This window comes from Tenrec ecaudatus, chromosome 1, assembly GCF_050624435.1.
Source record: "Tenrec ecaudatus isolate mTenEca1 chromosome 1, mTenEca1.hap1, whole genome shotgun sequence".
NCBI classification, from domain to species: Eukaryota; Metazoa; Chordata; class Mammalia; order Afrosoricida; family Tenrecidae; genus Tenrec; species Tenrec ecaudatus.
In genome coordinates this window covers 159,026,907-159,048,570 of record NC_134530.1, presented here as the reverse complement: position 1 = coordinate 159,048,570, position 21,664 = coordinate 159,026,907, and the positions used below count along the sequence as shown (strand labels likewise).

Here is a 21,664-nt window from a genome sequence, read left to right as displayed (position 1 = left end):
GGAGGATTAAGTGTTAGTAAAATTAGCTGTAGGCAGTTCGAAGAAGCATTCCTACAAGTCTCCCAGAGAGAGCCGGTGCTCTTCAAGTCCCTGGAAAATGACACCTGGCTTCCCAAAAACAATGCAATGCAAATAGCTATCAGCCCTAACTACCTCAATGAAAAAACAGGAGAAACAAAAGGCAATGGCAAAAGATGTCCTGAACATAACATACATAGAAGAACCAGAAACTTAGCTGCCACAGATATAAATTTTCAGAACGCTGCTTGGAGTCATACAGGATATGAGTGAAACAATACAGAAAAAAGGATGAAATGATAGAGGGGATAAAGGCCATATACCAAAGGGACCTTAGGGAGGAGATAATAAAAGTCAGTAGCAGAAACACAGACCTTGAGAATCGACTGGAGGAATCAAAGAACCACATCAGTGACTTGGAAGACAACAAAGCAGACTAACAAACGTGAACAAAAATCTAGTAAGATCATCAGAGAAGCTGAAGAAAACTTAAGAGCTATGTCTGATGCTATGAAGCGGAACATTAGAATTATTGGCTTACCAGAAGAAGACACAACAAAGAAGTCATCTGCAACAATAGTGAGAGAATTCTTGGAGGAAAACTTCCTCAGCTTAATGAATGAAAACCAGGAAACCATTCAGGAGGCTGAAAGAATACCAACTAGACCGAATCCCAAGAAGTCACCAAAGCACATAATAGTTAAACTATCCAACTTTGAGGAAAAGGAGAAAATCATGAGAGCAGCTAGGAAAAAACAAGCAATCACATATAAAGGTTCCCAAATAAGAATATGCTCAGACAGAGTGGAGTAACATATTCCAAAAACTGAAGGAAAACAATACAAACCTAAGAATACTCTACCCAGCCAAATTATCGATCACGACAGATGGAGAAGTAAGTCTTCCCAGACAAGGAAAAACTCAAAGAATACATTAGAAGAAACCCAGCCCTACAAAAGATCCTTGCTGACCCAGTATGGGCAGAAGAACAATACTCACCAAGCATAAATAAGAGACTGCCACATAAAACAACCTCACCCAGAGGGCAACACAGAGAAAACAAACCCCAAGATAGCATTGGCTTAAGGATGGAAAGAAGTCAAGAATCACACACCCACATACCCCCCCACACACACACAAAACACACTAATGAGAAAGGAAAGTAGGAAAACTCCCAACGCCAAAGGTATGACATCAGAGTCCGCAGATGGAGATAATAACCCTGAATATCAATGGCCTGAACTCAGACATTAAAAGACTGAGGCTAGCAGACTGGCTTAGAAAACACAACCCATCAATCTGCTGCCTTCAGGAGACACATCTCAAGGCTACAGACAAAAAGGCCGAGAATCAAAGGCTGGAGAAAGTGATACCAAGCAAACAGCAATTCAAAAAAAGCAGGGGTTGCAATCCTAATCTCAGATAAAATGGACCTCAAAATATAAACCATAAAAAGGGATAAGAAGGGACACGATATAATGCTTAAGGGAATGGTAGACAAAGAACCACTAAGCATTGTAATCATATATTCCACGAATGAGAGACCCACTGAATACATCAACCAAACACTCCAAAAGATTAAAAAAGAAATCACAGCCTCAACAATTATAGTGGGTGACTTCAACACACCACTTTGAGAAAGATAGATCAAAAGGAAAGAAATTCAACAAGGAGGCTAGCGATCTAAACACCACAATTAGACAATTTGACCTGATGGATATTTACAGAGTTTTTCATCCAAATACAAAAAATCTCACATTCTTTTCAAGCTCATATGGCACATACTCGAAGCTAGACCACATGCTGGGGCATAAGGCGAATCTATATAAATTTAAGCACATTGAAATCATACAGACCTCTCTCGCTCTCTGACCACTGTGCCTTAAGACTTGAAATATACAAAAGGAAGACAAAGAAAACAAGAGCAAACAATTGGAAGATGACTAACTCTCTACTGCAAAAGGAGTGCATACTGGCACAGATCAGAGATGAAATTAGGAAATTTCTAGAAACCCACGAGAATGAGCAAAACTTATGGAACACAGCAAAGGCAGTCATCAGAGGAAGTTTCATAGCAATACATGAGAAAGTAAGAGAGACTCATGTTGATATGCTGGCACACAATTTACAACAACTAGAGCATAGTCAGCAGGACAATCCTACTAATAGCAAAAGAAAAGAAATTATAAAAATCAGGGCTGAGATTTAGAAGAGGGAAATAAGAAAACTATGGGAAAAAATAATACTGCTAAAAGTTGGTTCTTTGAAAGGATAAACAGAATTGATAGACCACTGGTAAACCTAACCAAAGAAAGGAGGGAACATATTTCAAAAGCAAGAATAAGGGATGAAAGAGGGGTCATTACAACAGAACCTAATGAAATCAAAAGGATTGTTACACAGTACTATGAAGGATTGTACTCCAATGAATTCAACAATTTGGAAGACATGTACAAATTCTTAGAAAAACAATACCTACCTAGACTATCCTTGGTGGACGTCAAGAATCTCAACAGACTCATAGCAATAAAAGAAATAGACAAGGTTATCAAAGGATTACCAACAAAAAAATCCCCTGGACCAGAAGGCTTCACTGGGGAATTCTACCAAGCATTTAGGGAAGAATTAACACCAATCCTACACAAACTCTTCCAGAACATAGAAAAAGATGGAAAACTCAGAAACTCCTTCTATAAAGCTAGTATAACTCTGATACCAAAACCTGGCAAGGATCCCACAAGAATCGAGAACTACAGACCAATATCCCTAATGAAAATCGATGCAAAAATCCTTAACAAAATACTAGCCAACAGAATACAAAAGTATATAAAACAAATAATTCACCATGACCAAGTGGGATTCATACCAGGGATCCAGAGATGGTTTAACATAGAAAAGACCATTAGTATTATTTATCACATTGACATGAAAAACTATAAGAACCACATGATAATATCGATATAGAAAAAGCATTTGACAACATCCAACACCAATTCCTGTTTAAGACACTTCAGAAGATAGGAATGGAAGTAAAAGTTCCTCAAGACAATACAAGCTATATATGAAAATCCAACAGCCTACGTGGTAGTCAATGGAGAAATGACTAACACAATCCCACTGAAAAAGGGGACCAGACAACGATGGTCCTTGTCCCCACTCCTATTTAATATCATGCTGGAGGTTTTAGCTAACAGCATAAGGCAAAGAAGAGACATCAAAGGTATTCATCTGGGGAAAGAAGAGGTGAAACTATTGTTATTTGCAGATTATATGACTTTGTATATGGAAAATCCCAAAAGTTCTACAAGGGGAGTACTGGAAGCAATAGAGGAGTTTGGCAGAGTGGCAGGATTCAAGATCAACAAACAGAAGTCCATTTGACTGTTATATACATTGGGTAAGACCAAAGAAGAGGAGATAAAAAAGGTGGTACCCTTCACAATAGCCAAATACAAATTTAAATATCTAGGGATATACCTGACTAAAAGAACAAAAGATCTATATAGGGAAAACTACAGAACACTATTACAAGAAACCAAAAGTGACCTCAACAAATGGAAGAATATCCCATGCTCTTGGATTGTAAGACTCAATATAGTCAAGATGTCAGTTCTACCAGAGGCACTATATAAGTTTAATGCAATCCCAATACAATTACCCTCATCTTTCTTCAAAGAAATGGTAAAACTGATTACCAACTTCATATGGAGAGGGAAGAATCCCAGAATTGGCAGAGAACTCCTCAAGAAGAAGGACACAGTAGGAGGGCTTGCTTTACCTGACTTTAGCACATACTATACAGCCACAGGGGTCAAAACCACATGGTATTGGTACAATGACAGATACTCAGACTGATGGAAAAGAACTGAAAATCTAGAAATAAAATCATCAGCATACAGACAACTGATCTTTGATAAGGGCCCCAAAGATATCAAATGGGAAGGAGATACCCTCTTTAACAAATGGTGCAAAAAAAATGGATATTTACCTACAGAAAAATGAAGCAAGACACTTATCTCACTCCATGCACAAGAATAAACTCAAGGTGGATCACTGACCTTGAAGTTAAACCCCAAACTATTAGGGCCATCAATGAGGGAATTGGGACCAACTTGAGAACTTTGGCGCAGGGAATACACAGGCTATCAGAAATAGGGAAGGACACAAACATAGAGGAGGCACAAATTGACAAATGGGATATACTGAAGATAAAACACCTGTGTACATCAAAAGAATTCACCAAAAGAGTAATGAGTCCACGGACTGGGAAAACATCTTTAGCAATGACACATCAGACAAAGGCCTTATTACTAAAATCTACAATACTCTGCTACCTTTCAAAAAGAAAAAAACTAATTGCCCACTTTGGAGGTGGGCAAAGGACTTGAACAGAAGTTTCACAGGGGCAGAAATCCGAATGGCCAACAAACATATGAGAAAATGTTCCCAATCTCTAGTCATAAGAGAAATGCAAATTAAAACAACAATGAGGTACCACCTAACACCCTCAAAGGTAGCCCAATTCAAAAAATCTGAAAGCAACAAGTGTTGGAGGGGCTGTGGGGAGACAGGAACTCTCTCATCCACTGCTGGTGGACTTGTAAGTATGTACGACCACTATGGAAATTGAGCTGGTGCTATCTAAAACAGATGGAAATCGAGTTACAATACAACCCAGCAACCCCCCTATTGGGCATATACCCGGAAGAGGTAAGAAACAAACCAAGGCCAGACATATGTGCTCCAATGTTCATTGCGACACAGTTCATAACTGAAAACAGTTGGAAGCAACCCAAATTTCCATCAACTGACAAGTGCATTAAAAAACCGTGGTACATACATACAATGGAGTACTATGCATCGCTAAAAAGCAGTGATGAACTTATGAAGCACATCGCTGAATGGGAAGAACTGGAGGAAAATATGCTAAGTGAAGTAAGTCAGGCACAAAAGGTCAAGTACAAATGAGTCCGCTGAGGTAAACGTTAAAAAAAAATGCTAAGGGGCATAGGGAAAATGCTACTGTATACAAAGATTCTTGAGGTGAGGACCGTGTAGTATGGTAGGGACCAGATCAAATGCAGGGATGCACATGGTAGACAACTGGGGAGGGGGTGGGGAAAGGAAAAAATAATGATGAAAATAAGGAAGAAATGGGTAGCAGGGGCACGGGGCGCTAACGCACCCAAGGAGAGGAGTATTATTTATATCTCCACAGGGAAAGAGGGACCAGACTTCAATCCAGTGCCCCAAAGTATGAATGCAACATTCTGGCGTGGAGTAGGGAACCAGTGGAGAGGTCTGGGGGTCTGGTCCCAGTCCCAAATACTAAGTGGATGCCTGCCCCTCCCCCCCAAACTTATTTCAAAGGATGGCACTGAATCTACAGCCCCGGGAGAGGGACATATCTGATCAGAGCACATGGGAGCAGATGAAGGGGGAGTAGGAGAAAGTGGAGCACATCCTGGCCCACAAGGCCTTGAGGACGATGAACCCAATTAGAGCAGCCAGTCCACAGAGAGGACCACATGGCCAGCCCCACTATGAGACATGACGCTCACTGACCCATGGCCCTGCGGGGGACAGCATCAGAGACACAGTGTGGGAATTGTGCCTGATCTGACCCCGCCACACTGAGGCAAAGCACTGGGGGAGTGCAACAGAACAGCAAGGGAAGGAGCGGCAAGGTCCCCAGGGAATGTTGAAGGTGGACTTTGGGGCCAGGGCATGGTACCCCAACAGACTGTACTGGAAAACACTCCTAAAGGCCAACAAACAATCCTTGAACTAACTACAAGCTTTTCTTTCTTGTTGTGTTTTTTTTTGTTCTTTATCAATGGTTTGTTGTTGTTGTATATTGTTGCTTGGTTTTGCTGACTTGTTTTTGTGCATGTTATTATCTCTGCAGGTCTGTCTAAATAAGACAGGCTGGATGAACAATCTGGAGGAGAAACAATGGGACTGACAGTTCCAGGGAGACATGGGAGAGGGGAAAGTGGGGGAAATGTAGTGGTGTTAACAACCCAGGGACAAGGGAACAACAAGTGATCCAAGTTGGTGGTGAGGTGGGTGTGGGAGGCCTGGTAGGGCATGATCAAGGGTAATGTAACCAAGAGAAATAGAGGAAAGAGCTGGAGGCAAAGGGCATTTATAGAGGTCTAGATAAAGTCATGTACATATGCAAATATATGTATATATGAGGATGGGGAAAGAGATCTATGTGCCTATATTTATAGGTTTAGTATTAAGGTAGCAGAAGGACATTGGGCCTCCACTCAAGTACTCCCTCAATACAAGAATACTTTCTTCTATTACACTGGCATTTTATGATGTTCACCTTCCCGACAACCGATGAAGACAAAGTGGGTGAATAAGCAGATGTGGTGAAGAAAGCTGATGGTGCCGGGCTATCGAAAGATATAGCGTCTGGGGTCTTAAAAGCTTGAGGGCAAACAAGCGGCTATCTAGCTCAGAAGCAATAAAGCCCACATGGAAGAACACATGAGCCTGTGTGATCATGCGGTGCTGAAGGGATCAGCTATCAGGCATCAAAGAACAAAAATCCTATCATTGGGTGCACATCTCCATGATACGATTGCTGAGAACAAATGGGTGCATAAGCAAATGTGGTGAAGAAAGCTGATGGTGCCTGGCTATCAAAAGATATAGCATCTGGGGTCTTAAAAGTTTAAAGATAAAGAAGCAGCCATCTAGCTCAGAAGCAACAAAGCCCACATGGAAGAAGTACACCAGCCTGTGTGAACAGGAGGTGTCGAAGGGATCAGGTATTAGGCATCTAAGACCCAGAATAGAAGCATACCCAAGGTGAATGTGGGGTGATCATGGAGTGGAGATCCAATGTCCATCTGTAGACAATTGGATATGCCCTCATAGAGGGGTCACAGGGTAAAGATGAGCCAGTCAGGGTGCCGTATAGCACTGATGCAACAAACAAATTTTCTCTAGCTCTTTGGTGCTTCTTTCACCCCACTATCATGACCTCAGTTCTACCTTACAAATCCAGTTAGACCAAAGCATGCACACTGCTACAGAAAAGAGTCCGAAACACAGGGAATCCAGGACAGATAAACCCCTCAGGGCCAACAAGGAGAGTAGAGATACCAGGAGGATTCGGGGAGTGTGGGGGGAGAAAGGGGGAACTCAATCACAGGAATTAACCCAGAACCCCCTCCCAGGGGGATGAATAATGGAAAAGTGGGTGAGGGGCGATGGAGGACGATGTAAGATATGGAAATAATCTATAACTCATCAAGGGTTTGTGAAGGAGGGCGAGGGAGGCAGGGGGAAGAAATTGGGATCTGACATCAGGGGCTCAAGTAGGAAGAGAATGCTTTGAAGATGATGGCAGCATATGGGGAAATGTGCTTAACACATTGGAGGAATGTATGGATTACGCTAAGAAATGTAAGCGCCTACAATGAAATATATATTTTTAATTTAGCGTTGCAATAGATCTTCTGCTAGTTAACACGATTTTGATAACAAACACTGGTTACGTGTTGGTTTAGAGATAAAAGGCTAATTTTTTCACTCTAAATTATCAAAATAAAAGTCACCCCAGTATGTCCCAAATAATTTTCTTATGATTGTAGTGAGAAACAGAAGAAAGTTTCTGAAACCAGGGAGAAATCCAAGGTCATCACTGGATTGGAACAGATGCTCTGGATGCCATGGATAAAAACAGAGCGTACCAACAAATAAAGGAGGCTTTCTATTCCCATAGTTACAGTCACAGGAATCCACAGGAGCAGTTCTACTTGGTCCTACAGGATTGCCAGGAGTCAGAATTGGTTCAAGGCAATAAGTTGAGCATACCATCAACTAATCGTACTGCTAATACGAAAGTTAACATTTGCTGAATGTTACAAGTACTAGGTGCCACAGTAAGTGCTTTGCATATACTGGTTGATGGTCTCTCACAAGGATATTTCAGATAATGCTGGTACTTTTCTACACTTTACTGAGGTTCAGAGTGGCTAAAAGTCACTTTCACATGCCACTATCAAAGGCCTAAGCTCTTAGCACACTATACTCTTTGGAATAGCACTGCTCTTCCTTAACTTTCCTAGCAAATACTTCTTGAGTCTTTCCTGTGCACCGTTAACAGGCTGTTTTGAAATCTTTTCCCACTGTGAGCAAGAGAATGAGCAATAAAATAGGCTGACCCCAAATGAAAAGCTGTGATAGGCTGTGGTATAACAACATAAGAGACAAAAACTAACTGTACAAACAGCTCATTTTGGGGTAGATGTTGCTCTTCATGATGTGAAAAATCTTTACTAATCAAATGAGTCTCCTTTTTTCTGAAGATATGGATACTGCTATGCTGGTACACTGTACTTTGGTTCTAGTGAAATTCAAATCCATTTTTTGTTAGTTCGAAGTGGCAGCAATGTACAGGTTAATTTTTAGCATAGCATTTTTCTCTCACCATGACAGTTACCAATTAATAACGCATCTCTGCTCAAAAACCTCAATTCATTGCCTCATGACGTATTATCAACTAAGGTCAAGCCACGGAATGCCATGACCCATCTATGGGTCAGGACCCTGCCATCCACTCATTATCAAACAAAAGTTCCCTTTATAGACTATTTAAATCATCTTGCCAAAGAAATCCTTTATGGTAGGGAGTCCAAATCAATTGCTCACTGTAAAACCCCAATACCATGAGTAAGAAAATCTTCAAAAGATAGCTTTTTAAAATGTACCCTGCATCACAAGGGGAGTTCATATTTTATAAATCATTTTACTAGGGGGGCTCATGCTAATTATGTATTTTTTAAGTGAACAGTAAAAGAACATTTTAGGCAAAGAATTAGAAACTATTTCCAGCTGCTTTCCATATGGTAGAGAAACAGAACTGAAGATAACTCTGCTAATGATTGAATTTTAGTTCTATTGTTTTAAAGGGAAATATAAAGTGGTAAACATAAAGAATTTAAATCTACTTACAGAAAAGAACACTTTTTGTTTTTTATTTAATAAGAAACAGAAGGTTCACTACATTGAGATAAATAAAAAAGTTCTCATAGGAATACTTTTATTAGGTCCACAAAACAACTATACACTATCATTACTAGTGCTGTTCAAAGTAAATTGACCAGTCAAGTAAATTATGAAGAATTTTTATAAAGGAACAGCTGTTACTGATTGTAAAGAGTCTTTAGATTCTGATTTGAAACAGTCTTTGAGATATGTGGGTAAGTAAAATAACAAAATTTAGAAATGAGTGTACAATATGGTACCATTTAAATTTTAAAAAGATACACACATTTACACTCACACAGAATAACTGTAGGAATGCATGTGGAACTAGCAACAGGCTCAATTTTTACTACTGATCCCTTTCACCAGGTAATTAAATGATCTATTTAACAGCTCCAACTCTATATAATTATATAAAGAAATATTCTTTTTTCTTTTTTTTTTACTTATCACCAGCATTTATGAAACCAGGCTCAGGGAAAGAACTCAGCCTGGGGACACATGCAGGGTCTTAATGTAGTGAATGTTTAACAAAAATATTCTTAGATATAATACCAAAAGCATAAGCAACAAAAGACAAAAATAGATAAATTGGAATTCATCAAAATTAAAACAAAACAAAACCTGTTCAACTACAGACTTTAACAACAAAGTAAAGGGAGAAAACTTTTGGGAATAAGATAAGAGTTTAATATTCAGACTTATAAGGAGTGTTACAATTTACAACTTAACAACAAGACCTAATCCAACCAAAAGATAAACCAAAGATTTGAATAAGCATTTCACCAAAGGTGATATAAGATGACCAGCAAGCCCACGAAAAGATGCTCAGCGTCATTATAACTCTTCTCACTGCCTTGAAGTCGATTCAGACTCACAGTAACTCCACAGGGCAGAGTAGAACTGCTCCTTAGGATGTCAGAGTCTTTCGGTCTTTACTGGAGCAGACAGCTTCACCTTTCTTCCATAGAGCAGTGGCTCCATTGAACCACTGACCTTGTGGTTAGCAGAATGCTTAACCTGCTGGGCTTCCAGCACTCATTAGTCTTTAACAACAACAACAAAGACTCCCCAAAACAAACTCACTGTCTTCGAGCCAATTCCAACTCATAGTGACCCTATAGGGCAGGGTAGAATTGCCCTTGTGAGTTTCTGACACTGTAACTGTTTATGGGAGTAGAAAACCCCAACTTTCTCCGGCAGAGTGGTTGGTGATTTCCAACTGCTGACCTTGTGGACTGCAGCCCAACAGTAACCACGATGCCACCAGGACTCCTTTCATTAGCCTTCAGGGAGATGCAAATCAAACCACAATAAGATACCACTTCACCCCCATCAGAATGGCTAAAATAAATAGAAACCAGAAAACCAAAAATGTTGGCAAAAAAAGTAAAGACATTGAAAACCTTTATCTATTGCTGGGAGGTATGCAAAATGATATAGACACCGTGGAAAAGTTTGGTGGGCCCTCAAAATATAGACACAGAACTACCACAGAACCCAACCATTCCACTCACTGGTAAGTACTCAAGAGCAGCACACACACATGTCCACCAGTGCTCAGTGCATCACTATTTAAAATAGCCAAAAGGTGGAAGCCACTACAATGTCCATCAACAAATGAACAAATAACAAAATGTGATCTCTGCCCACAAGGGACTCCTACTTGACAACAAAGAGAAACAAAGTCCTGATACACGCTACCGGTATGAACCTTGAAAAATCATGCTTGCGAGAAGGAAGTCAATCACAGATATCTGTGATCTCACTTACATGAAATATCTACAACATGCAAAGAGATAGACCAAAGTTCATTAGTAGTTACCTGGAACAGAATGGAGAGAAAAAGGGGAGCTATTGTTTCGGAAGATTTGAACGTGTATTTATGGGATGGCAGCATGGTAAAGGGCAGTGGTGATGGTGGCACAGTAGCAATGTAAATGGTATCACTGAACTGTACACGCGAAAAAGGTTGAATTGGTAAATACTGTGGCATACAAATATTTTATCACTAAAATAACACTAAAAACTTAACAACAGATGTGAGGATGGTTCAGAACTGGGAAGTGTTTTGTTCTATTACCATCTCTGACTTGGCTTTTTCTGTTTGAAAGCATCCTTATTAAGTTTCCTGCAAGTTGAGCTTCCATCACCTCGACTCGTTACATGAGATCCGACATTGGATCTCTTTGCCTATTTCAGCACACACACATTCCTCTTAGAAGTGTCTCCACTAATTTGTTCATGTTTACCAATTCAATTTTATCTCCTTAGTTTTCTTCCACACCCACTCTGTCATACTCCTGCATCTTTGCTTTTGCTGTTATTTCTGACTGAAACCCTCCTCCAAATTCTAGTCATTCTTTAAAGTTCAGCTTAATATTATCTTCCCTAAGAAACTGTCCCTAATGGTCTCATAACCTATTATCATCAGTATAATTTGACTTAATTAAATGCTATCTTGAAATAACATCTACTCCTTTCTTATGTCTTAGTTGTCTCTTCAACTATTAGATTTCTTGAGGCCAGTATCTGATGTCATTTTTCTTGTAAATCCTGTGGCAGCACCTTATTACTCAAGCTTAAAGGCTAACCATAACCAGACCCTAACAAGGCTGGATGACACTTTGATCAGACCGCTAGCTTCCAGGACTGTGAGAGAATAGATTTCTGATTTTTTAAGCCACCTGGCCTGTGGTCATTTGTTAGGGTAGTCCTAGGAAATCAATACACAGCCACGAGACTCTCAAATCAGTAATGTACATAGAGTATAGATCCACATATTTATAAAATAAAAAGCAGTACTCAATAATAAACAACCTTTTTTGGCTTAGCTAAGACATCTCATCTTGTACCCCGCATCAGTTCTACTGATTATGCCCTCCCTTAATTTGTTCTTCACATCTCCATGTCTGCGTTCTCTGACGAGAATGTAGCTCCCCTCTCTGTTTGATGCACTCCTCCTTATTGATCTGTTCAGACCCAAATCATCTTTCCTATGAAGCCTTTCATGCTCACCTTTCAGGAAACCAGTTGTTCCTTCCTCTGCATTTCCAAATATCTTTTTCTAGCACTTAAAGGAGTCTTGGTGGCGCTGTGGGTCAGGTGTGGGACTTACTCATGTTTGTATCTGTCCTGGGTTGACGAGCGCTCCCCAAGTATTCATGTCCACCCAGAACCTCTGGTTGTGGCCTTACTTGGAAATAAAAGTCTTTGCAGAAATTAGTTATGATGAAGCCATTACTTATCCAGTGTGGGTCTTAAATGCAATACTGGTGTCCTTATAATATGGCTATAAGACCACCAAGGTAGAGAATGGAGAGCTGCAGCTTTAAGACAAGGAACATCCAGAACTGCCAGCAACCACCAGAAGCTAGAAAGAGGCAAGGAAGAATTCTTCTTCTAGAGCCTTGAAAGGGAGCATGGTTAGCTGACACACTTCTCTCAAAATTCTAGCGTCCAGGACCTTGAGAGAATTAATTCATTTCTTTTGTTTGAAACCACCGGGTCTGTGGTAACTTGTTATGGCACCCTAAGAAATAAATACGGTGTCCAGTCCCTGGACGACAACACTATGCTTGGTACAGTAGAGGGAGTGACAAAGAGGAATGTCCTTGATGAGATGCACTGACACCGTGGCTGCAACAAAGGGCTCAGACATAATTACAATTGTGAGGATGACGCAAGACCCAGTAGTGTTTTGTTGTTGTACACAGGGTTGCTGTGAGTCAGAATGGACTCGATGGCACCTAACAACAACAGATTCTCAAATCATGATGCACATGTAGCAGACATTTGCGTAAGTGAAGAATGAAATTAGTTAAATTCAAAACAAAGAAATGTTTTCACGTATAGCTTTTAAAATTCTTCTCAGCAACTTAGTGAAGTCAGGAATATTATACTTATTTTACCAATGAGAAAACTGGCTCAGAGATTACGTTAGTAGCCCTGGACCACAAAACCAGTAAGTGGTCAACCAAACACTGCAACTCAGATCTCTTGTTGCAGCCTGGCGTTCTTTCTGGTAGACTAATTTGGTAAAACTCAGCTAAATGCTTGAACCCTTTAGAATCCACATGGTACTTCCCCTGTGGCAATACGGGACCCTCTATCTTAAATAATAACAATTTGTACTCTCGACTCAACTCCTTGTTGGACTATAAATTCCATGTTGGTGAAGAAGGATTACTTGCCTTTGTAGCTCTTGCTCTGCCTGGCACAACACTTCACACCTAGAAGTTGTTTATCAAATGAGAGTAGGTAGACAGATACCTGGAGAGCACTCGAATGGTCATTCTGACAGGCCAATTCTTGCTCAACCTCTGACACCTCCAGCAGATTCCGTTCACTGACCAACCGAGACAGCTCTCCGACCACTGTCACATGCTTTGATACAGTCCCAGACATCTTCTTAAACTGTGGGTAATTCTCAACAAACGCCTGCCACGAGAAAAACATCAGCAGGAGGGTCTGTTATTTCTTGACTGAGGACAGCCATGTATTAAGAAAAAAAAGCGGGGATGGAAAAAAAAGAAAGGCTCAGACTAAGGAACTTTCAATCACATGACATTTTGCTCCACTTAAAAAGAGAAGAGCTGATATGTATCACAGACTGAGCTCTTAAACAGTCTAGAAATGACTGCAGACTGGAAAGAAGTCTAAGGCTTATTATATTTTTACTCTATTGCTTCCTAAAATGGGATATAAGCGAAAGTAAGCCTTAAACAAAACTTAAAGTATCAAGGTAGAAAGCAGATCTAGAAAATTCCAGGAATGTTGCATCTTGCAGCATTTCCAAAGGCTTGCATGTTAGTCCTATATATGCACATTCAATTTACCTTCATGTCTGCGATTGATTCTAGTCTTTGCTGTTCTTTTGGCTTCTTCTTCTGAAAATCTTCCATGAGATTCTTTATATTGCTACCAATCTCAGCAAAGTTCAGATACATATTCTGTGAAAAATACAGTTAGAAAATAAATTCGACCAACAGGCTGAACTGTGTGGCAATTTAAAATAAGAAGTGTAAAAGAATGACGTATATGGTCGGAATTGAAAGGCAAGAATTCCATTATAATGACCAATTTGGACACAGACAAGGATACTGTTGATGAATAACACCATTGCTATTCTCACAAAGGACTACTAAGTAGGAAAGGAAGCAATTAAATCGGGTCCCTACATACTTGTGGGGAAAACTGCTGAGAGTCGGAACTTGTCTTCTGCTTTTTCTTGGGCTGCAGTCTAGCTATGGTCTTTCCTCATAGGCAGTCCTACACAGACTCCCATTCTGAGAAGCCAATCCTGATCTTCCGACAGACACACAATTACGACATAAAAGGAAATACCAAACACCTACGTTTGCATAAAATTCATCATTTTCAGCAGACAGGACCACTTCTCTCAAGTCTTTACTGATGCCTGGCACTCGGGAAAGATCAATCCGATTGTTGTTTATGCCCAGAAGTTCATGGACCATGGCCTGATACGTCCACTGAATAAACAATTGTGATAACAACAACAAAATTGATAACAGACAAAACATAGAAGCAGTAAATGTTCAGGGAAACAAAATTTAACAGTATTTCTTAGGAATTAGCCTTCTTTATAAGGAATTTCTCTATTTAATTCAAATTCTATTAATGTTATGCTATATTACACATTAAGATTATCATTTTTATTGGTTTAACACCCAAATGTCAAAATACTTTTAGATTTTACACTTTTGGCAGAAGAGGTAACAAGATTAATTTTCCTGATAGAAAGAAAACAAATTAGATCTATCATTAGCTCCAATTTTTGCCTGTGAATTAAGAGTGTATTTTTTGGCTTCACAGTTAGGGCTATATTGGTACTGCAGTTGCAAGCTGTACCATTTCCTGTACGCTTCTGTGGTTTTCTGCAGCCTGAGAAGGGTGTGCTTGCAGATCTGAGTGGTGCTATATTTATCCTGGGAACACTAATATTATCAGAAAGAACCGTGAGTTGATCAAAATAGGCATATTCAGCAGCCTGCCTCCGTATCCATGTTATTTAATATTTTTACTTATATGAATTGTGAAGAAGGATTGATTTCAGTCTTACCAAGCGTGACCTTATTTAGTAGAACTAGAAAGGAAAATCCTCAAATTCTGCCTTCACACCATTTGTGGAAAATGGATTAATGTTGTCATAAGCATACTAGACAAAACCAAGTCTTTCCCAGCAATTTACCTCACAAAATCTTGGTATGCTAACAAGGTTAACATTGATGCACTTCATCTAGATTTATGGAGAAATCACTTAAGAGGTTATAAAAGTTACTTTATTCCTAAAAGATTTGCCATAGGAACCCTTGAAGAGGCAAGTTCCATTAAACCAAAACCTGCTGTCGCCAAGTCAATTCTGAATCGTAGCAACTGTGTGCAGAGTTTCCGAGGCTGTAAATCTTTACAGAAGCAGACAGCCTCATCTTTCTCCAGCGAAGCAGGGAGAGGGTTTGAACTGTTCCCCTGTGGTTTGCAGTCCAACACTTGCATACGAAGTACAATGAAATGTTCCTTGTGCCCACAGGCAAGGTAGCACGGTGCGCATGCCCCCCCACAGCACTTACTCCAGGGGGGCTTCCAGCACTCAGTGGGAAAATGGGATAAAAATACATGGGACTTTCCCTCAAACTTCCTGAAGCCCCCTCATAGAACTGAAATGATCTGTCTCCTTAAAAACCATAAGTTCTTTGAGGACAGAAATTTTACCTTTTAACCTTTGATCTCCAGAACCTAGTATGTTATCTGGTACATCACAGGAACTCAGGGAAATCTGTTGAATGAATAATTGGCTTTCTTTGGAAAACAGAATTACAGGCAATTATTTTTCTTTCTACTTAAAAAAAAATATTTTCCAAAGTTTCTTTAGTGATCATGCCTTTTTGGAATTTTAGAACTATAAGGATATCTTATACCATGAACTTCATTCTATGACCACAGATTTCCCTTAGCACAATTGTAACCCTAGAAGAAACTGAACTAATGACTCATCTTCCCCTCCAATTCATGTTCACTACGAACAAAGCACTATTATGAGCGAGACACTGCTCTTACACTTGACAGAGGACAAACACTGGTGAACACAGTCTCTCTCGAGGGAAGGGGTGAAGCAGGAAGGGTGAAAATAATCACAGGTAGGACAGGTCAAGGAGGAAGAGCATGTCTGACTGAGGCACATTTAACTTTAAGAAGTGAAGTGACTTTTGAGAGGTTTTAAGGAGGTGTCTTGCTAGGTGGCGATGGGAAGAGAAGATAGTCTAAATAGTTCACACGGAGGTTGAACTCTCGGGGATTTGGTTGGGGCAGAGGTTATGCATATATGGAACCATGATGGCAGGATTCACAGGTATATTTGAGCAGCAGTGAACTGTCCCCTTGCTAGGCAAAACTGAGGAATTTATAAGACTTTTAAGCCAAGGGAGAAATAGTATTTAAGTGGTGCTCTAAGGAAAGTAATTTCAAAACTGTGTGTCTGTCTATGGAGTAAATTAGAGTGAGAAGAAATGAAACACGGACCATCAACTAGATGACTATTTCAGTGTTCAGGGAAAAGATTGAGATCTGCAGTAAGGTGGCAGCAGTCAGAATGGAAAAGCGTAGACAGACGCGTCACCGGAGTAGCAGAGTGAACATAATTTCCCAGTCGCCTTTATTAGGGGTAGGGAGCAGTGGCAGGATGAGGCAGAAGAAGGGGCTAGAGCAGTGGTCCTCAACCTTCCTAACGCTGAGATCCTTTAATACCGTTCATTTTGTGGTGACCCCCCAACCATAAAATTATTTTCATTGCTAATTCTTAACTTTAATTTTGCTACTGTTATGAATCGGGCGACCCCTGTGAGAGGGTCATTCGCCCCCCCAAAGGGGTCGCGACCCACAGGTTGAGAACCGCTGGGCTAGCCAAATGGCGAAACCAAAACATGCTTCACAAAGCAAATATAACAATCACTGAAAGGGAGGAGTTAAATAAAAACAAGCCAAAAACGGGGGGAGGACGAGCAAGATGTCAACGAAGTAACACCCATGGGAGGGACTCCGCAAAGACTCGCCTGCAGAGGGGCCACGGAAAAGGACGTCCTACACTACAGACAGTGTGATTCTCAGCATAAAGAAGACACAAAGTTCTTAAACCAAGACAGCAAGAATGCCTGCCATTTGCCATTGGCCCAGCACTAGCTGGGGTAGAGCAGATCCCCAACTCTCCAGACTGGCAGGAGCTAGCGAGGGCGGCTGAGCACCTGAGCTGCGCTTCTACCCAGCAGATACACGAGGCACACAAAAAAACAGAACCGCTGGGTGGATCTTTTGTAGAGCGCATTTTTCCCACAGGCAGCACTGAGCAACTCGCACTGAGCTCGTGCACCCAGTGGCGTACCTGGGAAGGGTCTCTCTGTCACAGTGAGTTTTGTCTGGAAAGCACTTTCCATGGAACCATGTTTTTTGTGATGGCCAATTTAAGAGAACAGTGTGTGGCTATGAAATTTTATTTCCTGCTTGGGAAAAATGTGGCAGAAACTGTTGTGATGTTGAACACATCTTACAAGGACAGCGCTATGGGAAAAACTCAAGTGTATGAGTGGTTTTCTCGTTTCAAAAAAGGTGGAATGTCTATTGATGACAAACCTCATTCTGAATGTCTGTCAATTTCCTAAACAGTTGAAAATGTTGAGACTCATAGTGTGTTTGGAGTTCGTTTCACTAGGTCAGGCTGTTAATCAAGCTTTCTATTTAGGGGTTCTAAAAAGATTGCATAACAGTGTGTGACCAAAAAAAGGCCTGATGTGTGGACAGAGGACTAGTTTTGCCACCACAACAATGCACCTGCTCACATAGCCATCTCAGTGCTCCAGGTTTTAGCAAAAAACAGCATGCCTCTCTTGCCCCACACACCTTACTCACCTGACCTTGCTCCCTGTGACTTCTTTTTGTTTCCTTGAATGAAGAGGGACATAAAAGGGCAGTGATTTGAAGATGTAGAAGAGGTGAAGAAAAAAATGAGGGAGGTGCTGTCAGCCATCCAAACAGATGTGTTTGAAAATATTTCCAAAAAATGGAATCGCAGATTTGACAAATGTATTAAGGGTAATGGAGAGTACTCTGAAGGTGATAAGGTTGTTTTGTTAAAAAAAAAAAAAAAGAAGAAGAAGAAAGAAAGAAATGTACATACATAGCTTTTGGGGGAAATTCTGTTTGTTTGCAGGTACCCCCATAAGCTCAACTAGGCATGGCTCTGGGCCCAAGCATGCTCTGTTCTGACCACCTTGTTGCAGGGGATTGAAAACATAGCCTACCAAGAGAGCCCCTGGGCTCTGGGCAGTTTGGAGAGGCGTAAATAGTGAATAATTAATTCTCTACAATAGCGGGGAATCTCCAGCCCCACTGGACACAACTAATCCTTGGTCCCAGAGGTACAGCACTGCACTGGCCATCTTAAAGTACCCCTGGTCATTCTCCTGCTTTCCCCTCTTTGGCAGCAGATAACACACCCATCTGGTCCATTAGCAAGGTATCAGCACAACAATACAAGTAGACTCTTCACCACCAGTTTTAGGAAGCACCTGCAGGGACTTTGTGTGTGAGATAAGGACCCTAATAAGCCCCAGTGCCCAGAGACCACTCAGAGCTAAGGTACTAGATAGACTAAGTGACCAATTGCATAGCTGTACCAAGACACCAGCCCTTCCTTGGTCAGCACTCCAAGTTGCTCAGATAGCAACCTGCCCTTTGAGTAGGCTATTGTTTCATCCCTCCCTCCTAGACCATCTAGATAGGTGACAGCAATAGACCCCCTACCCCCAACTCCCAAATGTGACTGAGAATCACAGTCTGAAAGTGACCCCCCCCAAGTGGGATCACCTACATCATCCCAAAATAGTTAAACCTGTCCCCTCCAACCTGACCTACCAGAGGTCTATTCCTGTAAAACAATTAACCTAAATAAAAAGAATACAGGACTCCCAGTCCTACCAGACCCCAAATCATTCCCCTAGCCTCAATCTCAATCCAACTCTTACATCCTAAAAGACCACAAGGTAGTCAGACAACATTAGCAGACACCGTCCCCAACTGCTCAAAAGACCTCCGCCCCACACAGTCCTGCTTCCCCCAGGACAAGGTCTAGACCCAGCTGTTCTGTTGGTACTGTGCTTGCTCTGTGTCCTATCATTCCTATATCCTCCCCTCTTGAACACACAGTTGGGCACTATTCCTTTAATTCATCCTTAATTGCATCTGTCGGTCTATGTAAGGACATATATGTATGTATGTAGGTGCAGACACACGTACACACATAATTTTACTTTTGGGAGTTTTTTTTTAACATATTATTGGGGGCTTGTACAACTTTTATCACAATCCATACACAAATCCATTGTATCAAGCACATTTGTACATTTGTTGCCGTCTTAAAACATTTTCTTTCTACTTGGGCCCTGAGTATCAGCTTATTTTCCCCTCCCTCCCTCCCTCCCTCACGAACCCTTGATACTTTATAATTATTGTTCTGTCATGTCTTACACTGTCTGACGTCTCCCTTCACCCACTTTTCTGTTGTCCGTCCCCCAGGGAGGGGGCTATATGTAGGTCCTTGTGATTGGTTGGTTCCACTTTCTCCCCCACCTTCCCCTACCCTCCTGGTGTGGCTCCTCTCATTATTGGTCCTGAGGGGTTCATCAGTCCTGGATGCCCTGTGTTTCCAGCTCTGATCTGTTTACCTGTGTACATGATTTTATGTTTTTGTTTTCTAGTCCTTCAACACATCATCATCAATCCACAAGTTAGCAACCAATCAGAGACAAAGCTCCGGGGCAGAGCTTGGGGCCCAAACAAACACACTGTAACAGCTCTTCCACTTCTTGCTCTAGTAGTGTTTCTATTGTTATTTTAATACTTTTATAGCTTGCCCTTTCCTTCTTTAATTTTAATATCTAAACTTTTGCCTCATGGTCCTTTTGCCCATCTTTTTTCCTTTCTTTTCTTCTCATCACTCCTTCTCTTTCCTTCTGATCCTCATAAAACCAACAGCTGACATCACTCTTAACTCTGTTCTGTCTTCTCTCAAATCTTATCAGCCGTTCCTTCATCATTGCAAAACAAGGCTCCCCCCAGCCAATTAACACAGCCTGAGCTCCCTCCCTTTTCTTTTTCTCTCCCTCCTCTAACACTTCCTCTGCCACTCTTTGATCTTCCCCCTAATACTTAATCTAACATGGTGCCCAGATACTTCATATAAAGGATCGACCACCCCTCTACCGCACCACCTAACAGTTAACTACACCCACAAAACCCCACCTTCCTAGCGCCCTAAGAGCTGCACCAAGGAAACAGCAGGCGGTATCAGTTCACATCCACACACACACACACAAAAGAGAAACAGACACAAATAACCCAACACCAACCAGACCTAAATGAAATGCCTGAAACTGAACAGTCTATGGAATTACCAGAAAAATAACTTTAAAAGAATGATGATTGCACTCATACAACAAATGAAGGGAGCGCCTGAGAGGAAAGGTGAAAAAAGTAGAAAAGCTTAGAAACCTCACTACATCCTTTACACAAAAGTCAAACACTGCAATAGCAGAATTACACAATACTATAAAAGAACAGAGAAACAGAATTAAAGAGATGGAAATCCAAATTAGTGGGCTTTTAGAAAAATCTAGAATCTAATTTAAATATAAGCTTGAAGAGAAATCTATAGATTCCAATCTAAATATACAGAACTCTACAACAGCTCAATAAGAAAATAACAAACAACCCAATTAAGAAACGGGAAAAAGACATTAACTGACAGTTCACCAAAAATGAAGTACATTTTAAAAGTGATATAATTATGGATGTGTATGATATGAATATTATATCAAAGAAACTACTAAAAAATAAATTACAAGACGTTATAAAAACTCAATTATTGATTTAAAAAATGAAGCACAAATGGCGAATAAGCACATAAAAAATGTTCACCATCACTAGCCAGCCAGGAGATGCAAATTAAAACCACAATGAGATACCTTATGCCAGGTGTCCTCCAACTATGGCCCACAGGCCACATGTGGCCAGCCGAGGACATTTATCCAGTCCGCTGGGTGTTTTTGCCCCGTTTGTTTTTCACTTCAAAATAAGATATGTGCAGTGTGCATAGGAATTTGTTCATAGTTTTTTTTTTAACTATAGTCCGACCCTCCAACAGGTCTGAGGGACAGTGAACTAGCCCCTGTTTAAAAAGTTTGATGACCCCTGCCTTATGCCCACAGTGCTAGCCCAATTAAAAAACAAAACAAAACAGAAAACAACAAATGCTGCAGAGGTTGTGGAGAAAGTGAAACTAATATACACTGTTGGTGGACTTGTAAATAAATACAGCTATGGAAAACAATATTGTGGGACATAAAAAGACTTTTCCCAGCTTTGTCTCCCCCAAAGATATACCAAACATTAGAGGCTATTTGCCAGCATATGGTGGGAGGTCAGATGCTTAGAGACATCCTCCCTGAAGGCAGTCAGTTGCCAGACAACTGTCTGGTCCCACCACAGGTAGGGCCCTCCCCTGCTGTTAAGGGCAATGGGCTACTTCTCTCTAAAGGCTTGCCTCCCTGAGTCTAGTCCCTGTAGGTGG

The 21,664-nt window shown here is 40.8% G+C and overlaps 1 protein-coding gene and 1 pseudogene across 3 annotated transcripts in view; both read right to left on the bottom strand.

Annotated features, from left to right (window-relative positions):
• The window catches only part of VPS45 (vacuolar protein sorting 45 homolog), an 89,603-nt gene that overhangs the window by 56,793 nt on the left and 11,146 nt on the right, over positions 1 to 21,664 (bottom strand). For 2 of the 3 annotated variants that reach the window (XM_075561049.1, XM_075561057.1), the window contains exons 8-10: positions 14,385 to 14,519; positions 13,866 to 13,979; positions 13,300 to 13,467 (exon numbers count right to left, since the gene is read on the bottom strand). In XM_075561049.1, coding sequence (XP_075417164.1) covers positions 13,300 to 13,467; positions 13,866 to 13,979; positions 14,385 to 14,519 — 417 coding nt within the window. The remainder of the gene's footprint in view (positions 1 to 13,299; positions 13,468 to 13,865; positions 13,980 to 14,384; positions 14,520 to 21,664) is intronic. The other variant, XM_075561065.1, reaches the window with a different exon arrangement.
• On the bottom strand, positions 9,472 to 9,573 carry LOC142438374 (small nucleolar RNA SNORA72; annotated as a pseudogene).